We start from the raw sequence: 18,448 nt of genomic DNA, 5'->3' as shown, positions 1-18,448 counted from the left end.
CATACATTAACTTGTACGTGGTAAAATATCTCGAAACAAGACCTTGCAGCTGGAGTCAGATTTTTATAATAGTTACAAAAGATTAAAAATCTATACCAAGAATGCGGGTACAAGAATCCATTAATTTAGACAAAATCCTACTGCCAAAGAATGTTGCCTTCTTGCACTAAAACCATGAATATATATGTAGAAATAATATGTAGTAATAGTGAAGGAGTAGTGTATAGAACGGCCATCCAGAGACTTATTGTTAGGGGGGAGGGACAGAAAGAGTGTCGGCAAAAGTGGAGGGGACTCGGGGCGCCACCCTCGACACAAAAAGGCCCTCTATTCCTCTCGTGACATCACACACCTGGGGCAAGCCATGGGATTTATGAGATTATTTCCTTGAAAAAATAGTTTTATTTTAGTTACCTGCATGCCATGTATTAATATATTTTTTTCTTGGGTTTACAGAAAAATTTTTGAATGCTTTCGTTTCAATTCAGTACTGATTTTGCTTAAAGCCTTTTGCAATTTTTGCTCCTAGGGAGGGGGGCAGCTGCCCCCCCCTACCCCTCGCTGGGTTCGCCCATGCACCTCTTAGAACTTCTGGATTACGCACACTATCAATGAACTAACTGCGGCGGAGGGAACCACACCAGCGTACAGTGGGCAGAAATCGGAAAAAGCCGGTCAAGCAGTAGAAGAAGTTTTTAAAGTTTAAATTTTCCTTCTTCGCAACTTAACCCTTGGGGTGCACAATTCTTTTTCTGACCACCCGGGAACGCCTATAAAATTAAATATGATTTTTTTAACATAAGATAAAGTAAGGATAGTATTGAATCAATCAATCTGAAAAGATCACTGTTTAAAAAAATACAAACCGGCTCCTGTAAAATAAACGGGATTGTGCTGAATGACAGATTCCGGAAATTTTTAAGATTCTGCAAGCCAATTTTTGTAGTGATACAAAATTCGTTCATTGATTCGGGAACTCTCTACCTGTTTGTTAAGGTATGGCCATAAGATGAGTTTTGTCAGGAAATCACTAAGCGATTTCAGAGCCTCATGGTTGTGTCTTAAATTCAGCCTCCGCAATAAATAATCCAGCAATTTTTTTCTGGGTGAATGATTTTTTCCCAGATTTCAATATTATATGCACGCCTAGTCATGTAACCAAGTGAGGAGGCATATTCTATAGAATGACTTACGGAGCCGATATAAGATTTAAAAATAGACTTCAAATTGGTGGACGGAAAATATTCCTATGAAAACCATCAATGGCTCCCGCTCCACGGTGTCATAACACGACCGTTTTCGCATTAGGATCCTGGAGGTTAGGGATCGGAGGGTAAAGAAGGTAGTGAGATCTCACCTGGTATCCTTCTGAAGGTCTTTGTGTACGAGTCTCAAGAAAACAACTCTACCAATGAAATAAAATATATGATGTAAATAATCTCAATCACCTGACCCTTTTTGGCTAGGCTATAACAAAAGATGAGTTTTTCAAGCGTAAAAAATTTTTTTAAATGTTGTATACTAATTCCAATTCGTGAAAATACAGCATCAAGATAACGTCAGCTACCCAACAATGAAGAGGACACTGAGACAGCGTCGCAAGACAACACAGCTAGCACTTCGCATCATCCAACCACCGTCCCTGATGAGTACATGGTGGTTTATTTGGGGATTTCGCTGGTCACCCTCACGTCTAGGGCAAATGTCAGATCACAAGCCGTCACAGAAGAGGAGTATTAATGATAACAAGTTATTGGCAATGCTTGAGGAGGAATATATCCTATAATGAGGATCTTGCTCCATGTATTATTTTCTAAATGAGATACCGTGTTCAATTTTGGGGCTTATCCATTTCCTTTCATAATACAGAAATGATCTATTGGTTGCTGTTAAACATTGTAAAGTAATAATTTATGTTGACGTTATAATTTGCACCATAAACATTTTTGAAACCAAGGTTTCTTGGATATTTCACCGTTACTCATACCACTACTTTTTTCATAATGCGATCTGGGTTTTGATGAGTAATCATCATTTTCAGGGGTAAATTATGATGTATTTATCTTATTATTGTTACCTAATTACCAAACGGAGGAAGAGATGAATTTTTAAATGGAGGCCAGAATATGGGAAAAGGATGGGTATCGATATTTGTTTACAGATTGCTGTCCTGACTTTCAATAATTTTTAAAATTTCCAACTGCTCGATATATAGTCCAATTCACAGTGGTCAATGCATAATTTTAAAATATTAATTTTAAAATTGCTCCTATGACGGTTGCATATTAAGTGTTTAGCAAAATTACCTTTATAATTTAATGATTATGCAATGACCACGGATGGACTCTGTGTGTGAGCAAATCAGCTCCAATGAACAACTCCGCACTAAGGTTCAGAGCTCCTATTTGAGTGCAATTCTTTCTTAGTGCAACATGCAGCCATTTACCTCTAGTATTTTATGCCACAGTGGGGTCATTTCCTAAAGAACGCATTCTTCCAAACCTTGCCAAATAATCACCAAGAGGTGAAATAAAATATCTCAAATTATGTTCCTCAACTATAAATTTTACGAGAGATTGATAAATCATTTTTCAACTGAAGACCTAAATATTTCAGTTCAGAGCTTTTTCCACAATCACACATTTCCACTCTCTTAAAGGAAAGAAAGATGTCCTGGATCGGGAATGTAACCATGGACCTTGGCCTTCGCAATGATTCAATTGCTCATCCAGGGTAATTTTTTTCAATGGCATTTAATGTAAAAGTCTAATGTAACTTGTCACTCATCTAACTGAAAATTGTGGGGTGAAGAAATAGAGGGATTTGATTTTATCAAATAAAGATGTATTTAATATCATTCCAAGCATGAGCAAAAACAATGATAGTTCACTTCATTCAACAGAGAGGAAGTTAACAAAAATAAAGTCTTTTCAAAAAGATTAAAATAGTAGGCAGTAGAAATACATATCCACTACCAAAAACATAGATATGCATTCAATTTATCAATAAATTATGGCAATGAACCAACACAATTCAATTCAAATAACTTACAAAAACTAATAACACAGCCCAGTTTGACTAGTTTTGAATCATTTTCCATAGCTTATCCGAGAGTATGCACAGCTACCTGAGGCATATTTACAGAACATGTAAATACATAATCAAAATCAAGTATAAAGGATACAAACAATCCAATATTATATTCCTAAAAATATGAGGAGTAACAAATAAGTCACTACTAGGCAAAAAAGCCATTTTTGTAAACATTAATAACACAAGCAGAAAAGGGTTACAATCATAAAAACACAACCTGCTGAATGGTAACCCTGCTCTGAGTCATTTCATGTTTCAATTTTACTGGTATAAACAATCTAATTGCACTAATATTCCCCATTATGTACAATACTGGAAAAGTAGTTAATATATCCTATTTCAAGAATAGACAACCTTTATTTTTTGTGTTCAAAACACAAATGTAGTACCAAGATTAAACAAGCAGACATAAAACTTCCAAAGCTCATGAACTGATGGCAGTTCCCCATATTTAATTCTTTCAAAAAGAGAAATGGGAACGACCTCATGATAGTGCACCAAAAGCAATGATTGTGAGATAGCTTCTTTCAGTTTTCAAGCTAAAAAAAGCTGATACATTCATCAAAAACTACACATGATGGGTGAATAGCATTTACCATGATTGTATAAAATCTGCTGTTTCCAATATGACTAGTGCAGCAGCCAAATGATGAGTTCTTTACTGGAATGTGATTTGTGTTTTTGCGACCGACTCTCGCCCATCCATGATGCCATCAGCGTAAACATCAACTGAATCCCGTCCTTTATTGTCAACAACATCCCCTCCATTTCCACCAGGTGGATCCACAAACAACTGGTTCAGCCTTGAAGCAAAATCGACGGACCCATTTAAAGCTAACGCTTCAGCATAATCTTCAATGTCCTGGCTGTACCTGAATCAATCAGAAAAACTTATGCCAATGAAAACATGAAATATGCAAACTGTATTCTGCATTTGAGCTAGTCGTAATCACAACTTTTACCAATTGAATTCAGATCTGCCTATGTTGACCTAGAGTGGTAAATGCAACAACCAAGCCAGACTGATCTGATATACAAGTGGGGTCAGCAACTCTCGCAAACAAGCCTAAAATGCCAAATCAATCCAGGGTGGACAGAACATGAATATGGTAGCTTTCTTTTCGTCACCACTGGAAAATACTATCAAATATCACAGCATTAACAATCCAGAAGTAAAAAATCCTGACAGTCTATCACCTAGATTCCCATCCAGAAAAAAATAAGTTAAATATGTAGTATGTATCTGCATTGTTATGTTCCATTAAGACCGTTTTACATGGGGCACATCATTGCACAATCTGACGTACATACGAAGGTTCAGTCAAAATTGCATCGTGTAAAGCGGTGAATTGCTAGAACACATGCGAGAATGCACGGATGTGCGACTGCAAAAGAGCCCCTGCTCTAACTCCGTGCTCGCATTCTTGCAATTTCAACAATTTTTTTCCGATAGATGTCACAGCAGTAACCATGAATATTATTCAGAATATTCTTGTGAAATGAGCAAAAATGACCCTAACTTCTAATTAAAAATAAGTATTATGAAGATATGAAAATAACAAGTTGTGTGAGAATAAATGTCGGAGTATGTACCTATATGAAATATTTGGTTTGCTAACTTTGAGTGATTTGCCAATCATGGTGTCTTGAATAATGTCTCGCGGTACTCCAGTGGTAGATAAGTAACTGCAAGGAAATATCATTAGAACATCATTGTTCGTGCATTTTTGCATATTTGTTACACTAAGCATTGAACTATAGGAAGGTTTGTGACACATTAACTTTCTTATTCTGCCATACCATTTTGTTTAATCAGTGAATGATTCATTGATTCATCTCAAGTGTACGTTCTATGAATATACATATTAATTTAAGTTCATGGTAAGTTTCATTACATTTACAAGAGACAATATTCACCATGAATATATACATATGTTACAATATTCTAGAGCATTTCATGAATTTGATAGACATGAAAAATTTGAAATTTTCGATTATGATTTCCGTCTTATTCCGATTAGTGCACATTGTGGAAAAGTATAAATTCTAGGTAGTAGCAAAAGCAATCTTAACTACGCATTGGATCTTAATCTCCCTTTTCACTGTTTTATCTTATTAATTATACGCAGATTATTATCTGCTTAAGTTTCAGGATAATCGCCTTTGTGTCAGTGCATTAACACAAAACAGACCAGTATGTCAACAACGTTGCACACTGAATTTCATTTGTTCCTTGTTCTAACATGTAACACACTACTTGCACACTCGACAGACGACGAAATTTCATGAATGAATGCTTGATTGCAAATACCGTGTAAAGTAGCAATGCATTCATCTGTGCAATAATTATTGCACGCAAGATTGAGAAATGAACGTATTGCTAACCTGTTCAATGACGTGCCCCATGTAAAATGGTCTTTGCAATATCAAGGTAATAAGTCCATATTAATACACGATCATACAGTAAAGCCTCAACTTATGAACTTATAGACACACTCATGCACAATTGAAAAATTCAAAAATGCCTGAAATTTCAAATTTGGGGCCTTTTGAGTTGGTTGTTGCGACTGCTGGTGCACTTTAGGCCCTAAGTGTGCGACTAATATTAACCATGTAATCATGTTATATTGATATTACCCTTCAGCAACATGCGTTCGAAAATTTTACTTAATTGAGAGCATAACAAAATATGAATAATGGAGCTTATTACTCAGAGTGCTCACAACAATTAATGTAAAAATGCTAATGTTTAAATTGGATAATTTCTGATGGCACATTTTGCTATAACTTTTAACTTGCTCAGCTGATTACGGGAAGAGAATGTAACAGCAGGATTCTATATCCCACCCTTCCCATAGTTATTTTCTCTCGTGGCAATTGCACTGATGTTTGCAAAGGAAGGCAACCTTTTTTCTTGAAATATTTTCAGCACTGTTCACTTTCAAGCATTGTACTGAATAGTCTCGTGCAAGACTGCAAGTCTTGAGAAGATAACTATGCAATCAATATTCTTGATTTATATATTTTTCTCTCTCAAACTCATACAATATAATTATAACAAATGTTCAACATTTTTGTACAGAAATTTTTTCATCGGAAATGAGTGTATGGCTTGCATTCATTTTCCATGTTGAAGGACAAGAAACTTGTGAACTTGCTACTCCCACTGTTCTAGCTGGTTAGGGTTATCGCTGACAATGCAACACCAAAAGGATGGGAATGAAAAAATGCCGGCACCCTTCAGGTCAGCAAAGTCTGATTGGAGAGGGACAGAGAGAGACAAATGGAGGAGAAGTGAAGGAAGAGAAAGACCATGGGGTGGGGAGCTCCTTTCCCGTTTAGCCCGTTTTGGCAATAAAGAGTGATAAATATAGCATTCAAGGTTACATAGACGAAGTTTAAAGTCTATCTAAACAATTTTGTGGCTTTATGATGAGTGAGAATGATCAACAAATATTGAATGTATGCAACCCGCCTGCCACCCAAAGTGTCTGCCTGGGGTGGCACGCGCTGACTCTTGGGGACTTATCTCAGAAACCACTGGTCCCAATTTGAAAATATTTTAATTGCAGCATATCAAATGTCCAATGTATTGTTGGTTACCATAGAAAATCAGTTGAAAAATACCAGCGCCTTCTTATTGCCATTCATATCCCAAAAACAGCCAAAAATGCCAAAATTTCTCAACTTTGAGTGATATGCGTCTTCCCGTTATCCAATTGCAATAATATTTTACAGGATATGTTTTTACACCAATTGACATAAGATGAGGGGGTGCCCCGAAAGAAATTAGAGAAATAAGGACCAATATAATGTACAGGGCTACCACATGAAATATTTAACTTACACTTTCTACATCAGAGAATTAGGAGTAAATTGGCTTTTTATTATTTTTTGAGGGCCTATGGCTATTTAACAACCCAATAAAACTCACCTTAATGTCTGGTGCATTCATATTTGTACATAGTGATCAATTATTGCCATGTGGAACGAGCATCAGGAGATATTAAATGGCAATTTGAGTCTTTTCTTTTTCAGGGAAGTTTATACTTCGATAACTGTCATTTCGTTTAATGTCACATTTTCCAGGAATGGTAAGTGATGTTAAAACGAGGACATACTATGCAACGAAGTTTGGTTATAACAAAGTAAACTTCCGGCCCCCTAATTTCCTTATACACATGGTGCCACTGTATAAACTTTCCACTAACCTGCTTCGCGGCCTTCCACCAGGAGCGCTACTGGATGGATTTCCAGAGCCATAGTCAATGTCATCTACCGCCTCCAATGAAATGTGAGAACCTTTAATAAAAAAAAGACAATAGTATTAGACCATGACATAGATATGGAGTTAATAAGCAAAAGCTATGGATGGGCAACTAGAGGCATTGAAGACTCAAACAGCATAAGAAATCAAGCTTTTTGAACAAATGATGAAAAATAATCTTACATTATACAGTGAGTCCTCGTTTAACGTCACTTACCGTTCCTGAAAAATGTGACGATAAACGAAATGACGTTAATCGAAGCATAATATCCCATAAGTAACAATGTAAAAAGTGAATATCGGCTCCTAGACCTAACAATTCCTACGCGAAAAAAATGTTAGCGTATCATATCTGGGGCATTTTTTACGGTGGGAATGCCAAACTATCGCATAAATACGAGTTCCTGTCTTCATCGACGACAATAGCAGCAGTGACGTAAATCCTTCTCCATTTTTGTATCTTCCAGCATTTGCTTTTCGGCTTCGCTATGGTGGTCGCCTGGGCGAGCGTCGCCTGGGCGAGCGTCGCCTGGGCATCATCCAAGGCATCATCATCGCTGAAACATCGTCGCAGTTACAGGAACCAAAATTATTGTGAACTCGGCGAAAAAAGTGACGGCAAAAACTCCGAGTTCTACACGGAAAAATGCCTTGAAATCACTTTTTAGGTTCCTGAAAACCATTATGTCAAGTAAAACCTTGCGCACCTACGCAAGAATTCATTTTGCAGAAATTTTTGCTAAAACCGTAATCGCAATTAAGAATAAACACACCGTTTTACACTTTGCTTAGACTGACTGTACTACCGCCCACAAAACGAACAACCTGCAACGCCCGCCGCTTCGCCTTTTTTTTTCGAGCGAAATTTAAAAGACTTGACGTTATCGCGAAGCGTAGGTGCGATAAACGAATGACGGTCTCAAAATTTTCGTGACGTTATCGCGAAATGACGTTAAACGGGGTGACGTAGAACGAGGACTCACTGTATTGTTTTCATACCAGATTCTCTAAAGATGTATTTGGTCACTTAGATTTAGCAACAACTGACATTAGCTAGCCAGGAAAGGAATAATAATTGCAGTATGAGTCACAAAAACACCTTTTTTCCTGCTTGAATTAGCAACCACTTACAACCATTTTAAATGCAGAGGGTGACCAGTCAAATAATAAAATGAAATTTTCTTCTTTTTTTTTCAACTTTTCCGCAACCACCTGACTACACTATACCAGATCTTTTTCAAACGTCTCGTAATACGTATTTAAAAAAAGTCCGAGTCATTCAAAATTATATAAATATGAAATGCTACAGGAAATTAATTGGCTCACAGAATTAAGAATATGATTAAGATATAAAATGAATTTTAATAGTTATTCGTAAATTTAATTACAAGAGCGAAACGTCTAGAATACAGCGACTTGATGTAGCATAACCACACGAAGGCATTGAAACGGTTATCAGCAAAGGTTAAAGTGTTCTTTTGTTGAAGAATACTTGAGGGTAAAAGGATGAGGAGATTTTGAAATTTTCAATAAAAGTAATTTTTCCAGATTCATTTTTCACTACGCATTTGATGACTTTCCAGACACAATGAAAACCCCAGACTTGCCCACTTTTCGATTGTAGTGGCTACCCTGCATTAACACCTTTAAATAAATCAATTTTCATGAAGTAGAAGGCAAGGACTGAGGTTGAAATATTTTCAAATAAGATTTAATTTTCTCATTTAGCATCCGAAATGGCCTACATACACATGTATTTGCATATATATGAGTAGTTGAGACAATTAATGAGACACTGATATAAACTGAAAACCAAAGATAAGCATGTATTCACCTGACTGGAAAAGAGATTCCGAGAGCAGGTTGCGGTCCAGGAACCCAGAAGCCAATCCTGTTCCACCACAGCCTTCATCCATGTAAGATCCGTCCTCCATATCACCGGCATAGTCTTCACCCCATGGATCGGACGCACCATCAGCTTGGCTGCTAACCATGTCAAGCCACTGTGTATTGTGATGGCGAAATTTCTCCACTTGGATTCGCTTCTTCCAATCCTCCCTATGCTCCTGATCACAGAAGGGAAGAAAAGGAATTCTTATTAAAGGTTAGACCAAAATAAAAAAATACATTTTTCAAAGTAAACTAATTTCATGCAAAAACCAAAGAAAAATATGTTTTTTGGACTAGAAGCCTAATGGAGATGTACAGTGCAAGCTCAGTTTAACAAGCCCTTGTTAGAGAGAGTCAGATCCATTGCAACCGACGAAAGGTTAACACTTTGCGAGCCATGGGCATAATATTACATCCTGCTAATCTTTCTGAGGATGACGATGGACGTAATATTGCGTCTATCTATTTTATTGACTTTGTTTGCGTGAAGCTGTAATATTTCGCCCATGGTACTTTTCCAGTTTACTGCTTAGTGGTTACTGCTTTTGTTATTTCAAAAATCAACTGCTCGATGGAAAAAGAGTTCTTTTAATGTCTTGAGGACGAAAAGTCCTCTGTAGCTACTGGCACCCTTATCACAGCCTACTTTGTGTGAAAATTCTTTGGAAGAAAGAACCATTCATGGAGGGTGCAGTGACCCTTTTTGTCATCCAGGATTTTGAATGATTAGCGTGGAGCAATGCTTTTGTATGATTTCCTTGGTTTAAATAGTTCAAATTGAGCACAATAAAAAATATTATGCATTTTATGGCGGTACATCATTTGTTGCAACTTTTTTGTTTTTCAAAAACAGTAGGTTTTCATTATTAAAATATATATATTTAAAAGTTAGCAATAAATGTTCTTCAACTCATTTATAAAAAAAGATCAAAGTCCATTTTTATTGAAATACACATCGATATAAATATATTTTTGATACTTATGTTTTAAAAAAATTGCGAATTTAGTAAAAATGGTTGGATTTTTCAGTAGGGCTTTGAAATCAGCAGCCGGCACTCAAAGTGTTAAATACATTCCGGTTTACAATGTGATTTCCATATTTTCATTTCAATCCATTATTTCAAGAAGTTTACGGCTAGCATTCAAGACAAGTGTGGCTCTATATGATTCACATTGCCTACCACTCAAAACTGAATGTCACCGAAAGGACGATGGCCATTTTTGTTATTATTTACTTAATAATATTTCATGTTGCTAATTAATCCAACTACATCAATCCAAATAAATTTTCATTTAATCAAGGAAGAAAATCAGGGCTGTAATTTTTTGTTGCAGAGCATACTTTTAGTTTAAATAGGCCCATTACTAACAGGTTTGACTGTAATACTTACTGCAATTATATCAAGTGTGGCATCACATACTTTGGTAATTTGCACATTCTTATCGTGCATCAAGTCAAGTAAGTATGCCGGAGCATCTAAATATCTAGTTAAGGACATAGTTATAGTAAAAAATGTGAAAAAGTTAATTGCAAGAATATTGGAAATAACTAATAATATAATGAAAAATTTTAAAAAATTACCATCCAAATGAGCAATTTTACATTACCAATGTTTATTAGGCACATATTTCATTAACATGACAATAAGCATCATTATTATTATTATAGGTAGATTACACATTTTTCAGTCGTAAGGAATCAAAATTTTTAAGTTTCTCATATATAAAAACAAGAGCCTTAAAGTTTTGTGCCTTGTTCTGAGGAACACACATACAGTACATTAGGTATTTATGGAGAGAATTCACCTCCATATTAATAATAATAATTCTTATATTTCAAGGGTTAGCATTTTGAAGTTTGTCTTTTTTTCTCTCCCGTCTCCCGGAGATAATGTAAGTTGTGAACTGAGACGTAATAAAGATGGCTGCGCCGTAAGTGAAACTTGGTTCTCCCTTGAATTTTTACTTGAAGTAAAGGTGAGTTCATGAGAAACCTCCAAGAGTAAAGAGGTAACAACGACAAAGTACTGAGATATAACAGTGAGTGCTGACATAGACTGAAACAGAGCAACTGGCTATGTAAGATTTTACCCTTTCCCGGCAAACAATATGTATTAACTCTTCTCGGGATACCGCACGGTTAATATTTTGTAAGAGCGCCGACGTCAGTAGCCATGAGAATGGGTAACGAGTCGGCACTCGAAACGTCGGCGCTCTTACAAAATCTTACGCAGTATCCCGAGAAGAGTTTATACATAGAGCATATGGCTATTTTCCAGCATTTGCATCTAAATGTGAAGAATAGAAATTTCAAGATCTTGCCAATAAAAATCTCTCTCTCTAACTTTCTGAGTTTTGTGGGGATATGCCAATGAAAATCATACCTGAAATTTAGTAAAAAGCCTAGCAAAACTTGAGGTAGCATAACTTTTTTAGAAAAATGCCTCCTGGTTGAGTCATGAAAAATGATAGTTGCATATATGTAAATATACTAATTTCGGATGTATATCTTAATGGTCTTTGGAATTGGTCTTCTTGAGCATGTGTCTTAAGAGAAGGGATGGAAAAGGTCTAAAGTGTGCTCATTTGGCATTTTCCCATGTTGGTGTCAATACTTCTAATATATTAAGTCTCATATCCAAAACTTGAGTGAGCATCGCAAAAGTTCCATTGAGAAAAAAATCATTTGCCTTGTCGGGATTCAAACCCAGACCTCCTAAATTCATGCCAGGTGTTTCACCACTTGAACTATCAATGCATCTCATATGAACGTCCAGCAGTGTACTCAATCTTAAAGCCACAAAGCTCTGCAGAGGATAAAGTTGCCTCGGTAGTTCAGGTGGTGTAACACCTGGTCTGAAATTTCTGGGTTCAAATCCTGGCAAGGCAAATGAATTGTCCTCAGCTAAATTATTGCACTTCATGTGCCCTTGTGGGTGACTCCGTAAAGGTACATCGCTGGCTAGTTCACAGATATTCCATGGATATTGGTGAGTTTACCACCTTGTGGTTATTGTGAAGTAAAAAAAGGATACCAGTTTCTTGAAGTAGATACTCCCGTGTAGATACATGCTTGCTCAGCTGGAAGAACACATACACAACTTGCAGCACTATTTCGTCATCTTCCTGCTTGGCTATGAAATTTAAGGGTGAAAAATCAAGGGTTAGCATCTTTGAGCTCTGCAATATCAAAGCAAAAATAATCAAAGCTCCTCTCTAAACATCTACATGAATGAAAATGGATGAAAAAATTTACTACCTTTAAGTAGCTCTATCAAAGAGAGAATTGCGTCAGCTTTGCATAAAAGCATTGCGCAAGCATCATCAGCCGCAACCGTTCCAAGAAAGTTAACAATTTCTAGTACTACATCATCCTCAGCTACGCCTATGAAAAAGAAAAAATGATTTGAACATGTTAGTGACTATCAACATAATTCCTATGTAAGCAAAAAAATCAAATTCACACACAGAAACACACACTGAGGTACTAGGAAACCTTTCCTGTGTAATTGTGAACCAATCTTAAATTCTTTATCTTGGTACAACATTCGACGATCACTATCAGACCAATTTTAACAGAAAACAAAAAAAACCTAGATCACAAAAATACAGCAGAGCCTTGATTATCTATATTTTGAATGACTGCTAATTGGATAATCCACCTATCACTTCTTTAGCCAGTCCCCCATAATACTCCTACAGTCTTTTCCTAACCTTCACTACCAAAAAATAATTACCTAGTTCTTACTTAAGTAGTATGGGCACCGTTTACATTCATAGTTATATAAATGATTTTTCAACTGTTGAAGAGCTATAAAAACAGCCTCTTCCTTGTCCAAGACAAAATAAACATCAAAGAGAAAGGAGGCTCCATAAAATTAGACAGGAAAGCGTTATGGAATTCTTGAAATTTTGATGAGGTGATTACTAAACATACTTCCATACAACATGGAGATGCAAGGAAATTCTGAATGTGAATAAAATTTGTACTGAAGAGGCAAACGGTCAGTAAATATGGCAATACTCACAGTTATATTCTAACACACTAATAATACGAATGTGTACCACATTGATGAATGCCACTGGTTTCTCAGAAACTTAATTTACAGGTTAAAACATAATGGAAAATTTGGTGTAAAATCTTTAGCTTAACAGTCACAAAATTCACAATTTAAAAAATCATGATTTTTGGGTCCTTATATTGTGGTTCTACTGTAATAAGATTTATTGATCTAGTCTCTCAAAATTTATGGCCATTAACTAATTACCTACTGAAGGCATACTATTTTCACCTGAAAAAATTATTCCTACACAATGAAACACAATTTCTAATCAATGAGACATACTATTTAAAAGAAAAAGAAAAATAAAAATTAAATTTATACTTCAAAGGAAATTGTCCTACCTGGTATGAGCTTGCTTCTAAACCATGAAATGAGATTATACTGCCGTAAAAGTTTCTCATAATCCAAGTCTGGTAAACTTAGATTCCCTAACACAGCCAAGCATTCGACAACAAAATCTTCACAGTCAGCCTCTTGGACAGCATTAGCAAGGTCACCAATAAATTCCTGTAAAGACAATGTAAAGTAATTGTTCAAGTAGTATAATTTTCAAGGAAAATACCTACAGAAAATTGCAATATTTCAAAGACCAAATAGTGTACATTGTATATCTTTTGTATTGTAAACGTTTATCTACCGTTTTTAATATGTTTGCATTGACACTATCCAGGGGTTGGGTGGACGAGGGGACTTCTTAGTCTCAACCTCGCCCGAATAAAGACATCTTATTATTATTATTATTAAATTATAATTTCATGGATGGTCACATGGATAATTGTAGTCAAGGAGTCACCTTGTTTCCAACAGTAACCCTGAACAAAAAATAGGAAACTTGAGCATCTTACCAAATAAAGTTTTCACCTGAATGTAGGATGACTCAGAACCCATGAAACTCTCTACATTTAGAAGCAAATTAAAATAGAAAATTACAAACTTAGACCCAAAAATTGTACTTAAATGATTGTTTTGATAGCATTGGAATAGTAGCACAGAATAAGTAACATTAACTTCTGGAGAAAAACTGGTAGATTTCGTGTAACAGTTAGACTCACTCCACTCTTTAATATTATCCATTATCCCATATTTCCACAAAATTCGTCTTCATAGCCGTTTGATTCTGATTTTTCGCAAAATTTTAAACTTTAGAGCTCGGGCGGCAATGGTTAATATTATCCGATTTGAAAACAATTTTGTGTGCGAGATCCTTAAATCATTTCGCAACTTTCCCGCATAGGGCAAATTTGATCAGGAAAAAAAAACCTTTTTTCGGCCCACCCTACTATACAAGGCATTGAGGAGAGTGGTTATCCTGCAGAATGCAACACTGCATCACAATATTGCATTAACTCACAATTGCAATGAACTTATCTATCTTGCAACGTAGCCAGAGCCGAAAAAAATCGCTGTCCACGGGAAGAAAGAATGGGCGAAACGCTGAACACTTCCTGACTTCACACAAGACTAAATGATACTTTGTTCTGATTATGCCCAAAGTGCGAGTTCCTCTACGCCACATTGTGTAGCATTGGCAAACTCCAAAGGCACCAAATTTGAAATTTCGGGCGCGCTTGAATTATTTGAATGTTTGTGTCTCAGAAAGTTCATAAATCCAATCTGCGTAGGAAGAGGAATAACTGCACATCCGATTCATGAGCGTTAATGAATGGGTCACCATAATTCCATAGGAATGAAGCACATTATATGATGTTGCTCGCATATTGAAGTATCTCCTACTGAAGAAAGAACCAAAATTGACACTCTCGGACACAGTACAATAACTTAAACTTAGATCAATGATGATAATGTAGCGTCAAGTATATCCACCTAAATGCCGTTGCTTTTTCGCGAAACCTTGTAATAAAGTTCATTTTGTAACCACCAGGGCCGGGACTGAGGTTCGCAATTTCGTAATAACATTTCTTTTACCATAAATTGGATAGGCCATTTTGTTAGGACCAATGGATGGCTTTGTAATAACGAGAACTTCGTAATAACATTGCTCGTATTAACGAGAGTCTACTGCACATGTTTTAAATGTAATGATTACATGAAAAAATTGCTTAAAATGTAACTGTTAGCAGTCACTAAGTTATTAGTGCATAATTACTCCCCAACTCTGATTAAAAAGCAATTTACACTACCAATGAGCTTACCACAAAGAGGACTTTAGTTTGACCATCATGCTGCGATATGTTCCTCACGATTTTCATCACGAGAGCATCTTGTAGACGAAACGCCCTCTTCATAAGGTCTTTCAAACCCACAGCCTCACTCTCTTCGGCATCCAGCTCCCCATTCTCAGTTCCCTCACCACCACCCTTGCCAACATCACTTGCCACACTGTGGACGTTAGTTGAGCACATCAGTTGCGCATTCCGGCGATTTAAAGCCAAATTGATCAACAGTGCGGCAGCCAGAGAATCAGTTTGCTTCTCAGGAGGTTCGAGCAGCATTTTCATCACCTTTAATTCAAATAGATAGTTATAAATAAGAATAATAAAGTATCCCTTAACCTCCTCATTTGTTACATACGTCTCTCTTTTGAGTTTTGGTTATAATGAACAGAAAAGCCACACAAAGCCAACCTCAAATTCCGGGGCAATCATAGACCACCCACACCAATTTTAATTTTTCCAACTATTGAATCGCAATTTCTACAGGACAATTTACATTATACACTTCCATATACATCTTTACAGGACATAAAAATAAGATTAAGAGAAGAAGAATTATTTAAGTATATTCTTGATCTTAAAACTAATTATATAAATTCATGATAAAAATGTACATGTTAACCACTATGAAGGTTCACTTGATTGGCATAAAGAAAAAAGTTGATAAAAGTGGATAAAACTATATGTTAGACAATGAGGAAAAATCACCGCCAGACTTTGAGAGCATATACCATTTTTCCAGGTTTTTTTCAACACTGTCCCTAATATTCCCTAACTTTTAAAGATAGTGAAATTCTATAATCCTCTCTTTCTTTTTTATTTATAATAACAATACCTAGGGAAGACTGCTAAATAATGCTATAGATGTTATTGAACCCAAATTAAAATCTGGCATTAATAATTCAAAGTGTAACAACCGTGATTCATGCTACATTGGACAAACGGTACGAGACTTCAAAACAAGAATGAAGGAACACAGAGCGTGTTGGAAGAACAAGGATGATACTTCAGCTTTCGCCCGCCACCTCTTGGAAATGGGGCACCAAAGTAGTTTCGGCCCAGAAATACTATATTTTACCAGTAAAGGGAGGAGGATAGATGCCTTAGAAATTTGGGAGATAGCTACAAATGGAAACCTGGTTAATGACATGACCTTTCCCAACCCATCCCCCTTATTACTTATCACCCAAATAATCCCCCACCTCCACAACCCACTTGACAAACTGTGTCCCCCTCCTCCCCCCCGTTCTCCTTCAGGAATTACCAATCCCAGCTTGAAACCCAACCTCACCCCCACCCCCCACATTAACAACCATAATATAAATAAACCTGCCCCCACCATATATTTTCTGTATTTGATAATGGTGTAACAGCCGAAATCGGTAATAAAATAGGAAAAAAATATAAACTTGTGGAAGAAACAAAGTATCTCTCATTATTAATATGGAGCCCTTCCACCACGTTCGTGCTTCAGTTTTGATTTAACTCTCTTCCTTCCCAGGTTTTTGCAGGAGAATGGCCACCCTGGTGAATTATCAGTTTATTTCCTCACCAATATTTCTGCAAATTTGTAACAACTTCAGGGCTTTGAAATATTTACTGCACTCACTTCAGGGCAGACCAAAAAATTTAACCTTTAGGCAAAATAACTTCTTTTTGATAATTAGGGAAAAATTAAACATTCAAACTTCGAAAATTGAACGTTAATTTAAAATGTTTGGTTTGTACAGCTAGCAGTAGCCAAAAAGCATTCAAAGCCCAGGAGATAGTCTCGAATGTGACTTCAAAACAAGATTACCGTATATCTCCGAATATAGTCCCCCCTTTTTTCCAAAAATGGCCGAGGAAAAGTAAGGGGGGGGGACTATAATCGAGTGTAATCCAATTTAGCATACTAAAGGTGACCATCAAGTTATAAATAACGGCATAATGGCTAATGTTCTCGTAGTCTTTCTATTTGAGTATATTTATGAGGATTATAATCGAAGATGTGAGTAAATACTGCCACGTTTTACCGGAAATTAAGACAATTTTTGCCACAAATGTTGTAAAGATACGATTCTTCCGATTCAAATAGCATATCGAATTCGGGTTTTCACGGAATCCATCGGGTAGCTGTAAATTTTTCTTGGAAAAGTATTGTTAGAATAATTCAATCGACACTGATCACTTTATGACGCAAAACAATAAATAATTAAAATCAAAACTAAACACACACTAATCGAACACTAGAATTGAATCAATAGTATATGTACCTGTCGCTCATTTAATAGTAACACGATTTAAATCATTGCGAAAAATAAACAGATAAAGTAAACCTTTCGTGACGATTTCGCATTGCATTGCGGCCGTAGCTACTATATGTCCATGTGCCCGTGCGGTTCGTGTTTACAACCACCGCCTTCACAGAACAAGAATGCGCAATAGTTATGCATTTGTTTCTGAAAAGGCACAATAATCAATGGCTTTAAACCAGAAGCGCCGGCATTACTGCATTTGATCGAAATCCAGCGACTCAGCATCGAAAGTGCGATCAATTTATGGAGGAATATCTTCAATTCGCCAGGGTAAGTAGGATCGATAAATTACGTCACATAATATTTCGCAATTATTTCCGCGATATTTTCTTTAATTAAAATAATTTTACGTTCAACAGTGAGGTGATGGATCAAGTAGAAAGATGAGGATCAATCCTGCGGCAGATTAGAAGCTATCAAAGACGGAGTTTCGATGCCAATTTAAAAATAGCCGTTGCAGAATGCGCCGTAAATCATAGTATTCATATGACGGCTGAAAAATTTGGCGTGGAAAGAAAGTCTTTGGAAAGATTGCAAAGCGCTAATACATCGCGGAGGTCATTTCGGGGGTCTCGATGCGGCAGATTCATAGAATTAGAGGAAAATATCGTCGAATTTGTGCGCAAATGCAGAGCAGAAACTCTTTGTGTAACTTATGCAATG

At 36.4% G+C, this 18,448-nt stretch overlaps 1 protein-coding gene across 1 annotated transcript in view; it reads right to left on the bottom strand.

Annotated features, from left to right (window-relative positions):
• Nucleotides 1–2,822: 2,822 nt before the first annotated feature.
• The window catches only part of LOC124169858 (kinesin-associated protein 3-like), a 30,247-nt gene continuing 14,621 nt past the window's right edge, over nucleotides 2,823–18,448 (bottom strand). The window contains exons 10-17 of the mRNA XM_046548658.1: nucleotides 15,468–15,776; nucleotides 13,656–13,821; nucleotides 12,510–12,635; nucleotides 12,286–12,384; nucleotides 10,642–10,727; nucleotides 9,195–9,426; nucleotides 7,305–7,395; nucleotides 2,823–3,965 (exon numbers count right to left, since the gene is read on the bottom strand). Of these exons, the coding sequence (XP_046404614.1) occupies nucleotides 3,752–3,965; nucleotides 7,305–7,395; nucleotides 9,195–9,426; nucleotides 10,642–10,727; nucleotides 12,286–12,384; nucleotides 12,510–12,635; nucleotides 13,656–13,821; nucleotides 15,468–15,776 (1,323 nt within the window). The 3' untranslated portion in view covers nucleotides 2,823–3,751. The remainder of the gene's footprint in view (nucleotides 3,966–7,304; nucleotides 7,396–9,194; nucleotides 9,427–10,641; nucleotides 10,728–12,285; nucleotides 12,385–12,509; nucleotides 12,636–13,655; nucleotides 13,822–15,467; nucleotides 15,777–18,448) is intronic.

The sequence above is a fragment of the Ischnura elegans genome, chromosome 12 (genome assembly GCF_921293095.1).
Source record: "Ischnura elegans chromosome 12, ioIscEleg1.1, whole genome shotgun sequence".
NCBI classification, from domain to species: Eukaryota; Metazoa; Arthropoda; class Insecta; order Odonata; family Coenagrionidae; genus Ischnura; species Ischnura elegans.
This window is presented reverse-complemented; position numbering and strand designations above follow the sequence as displayed.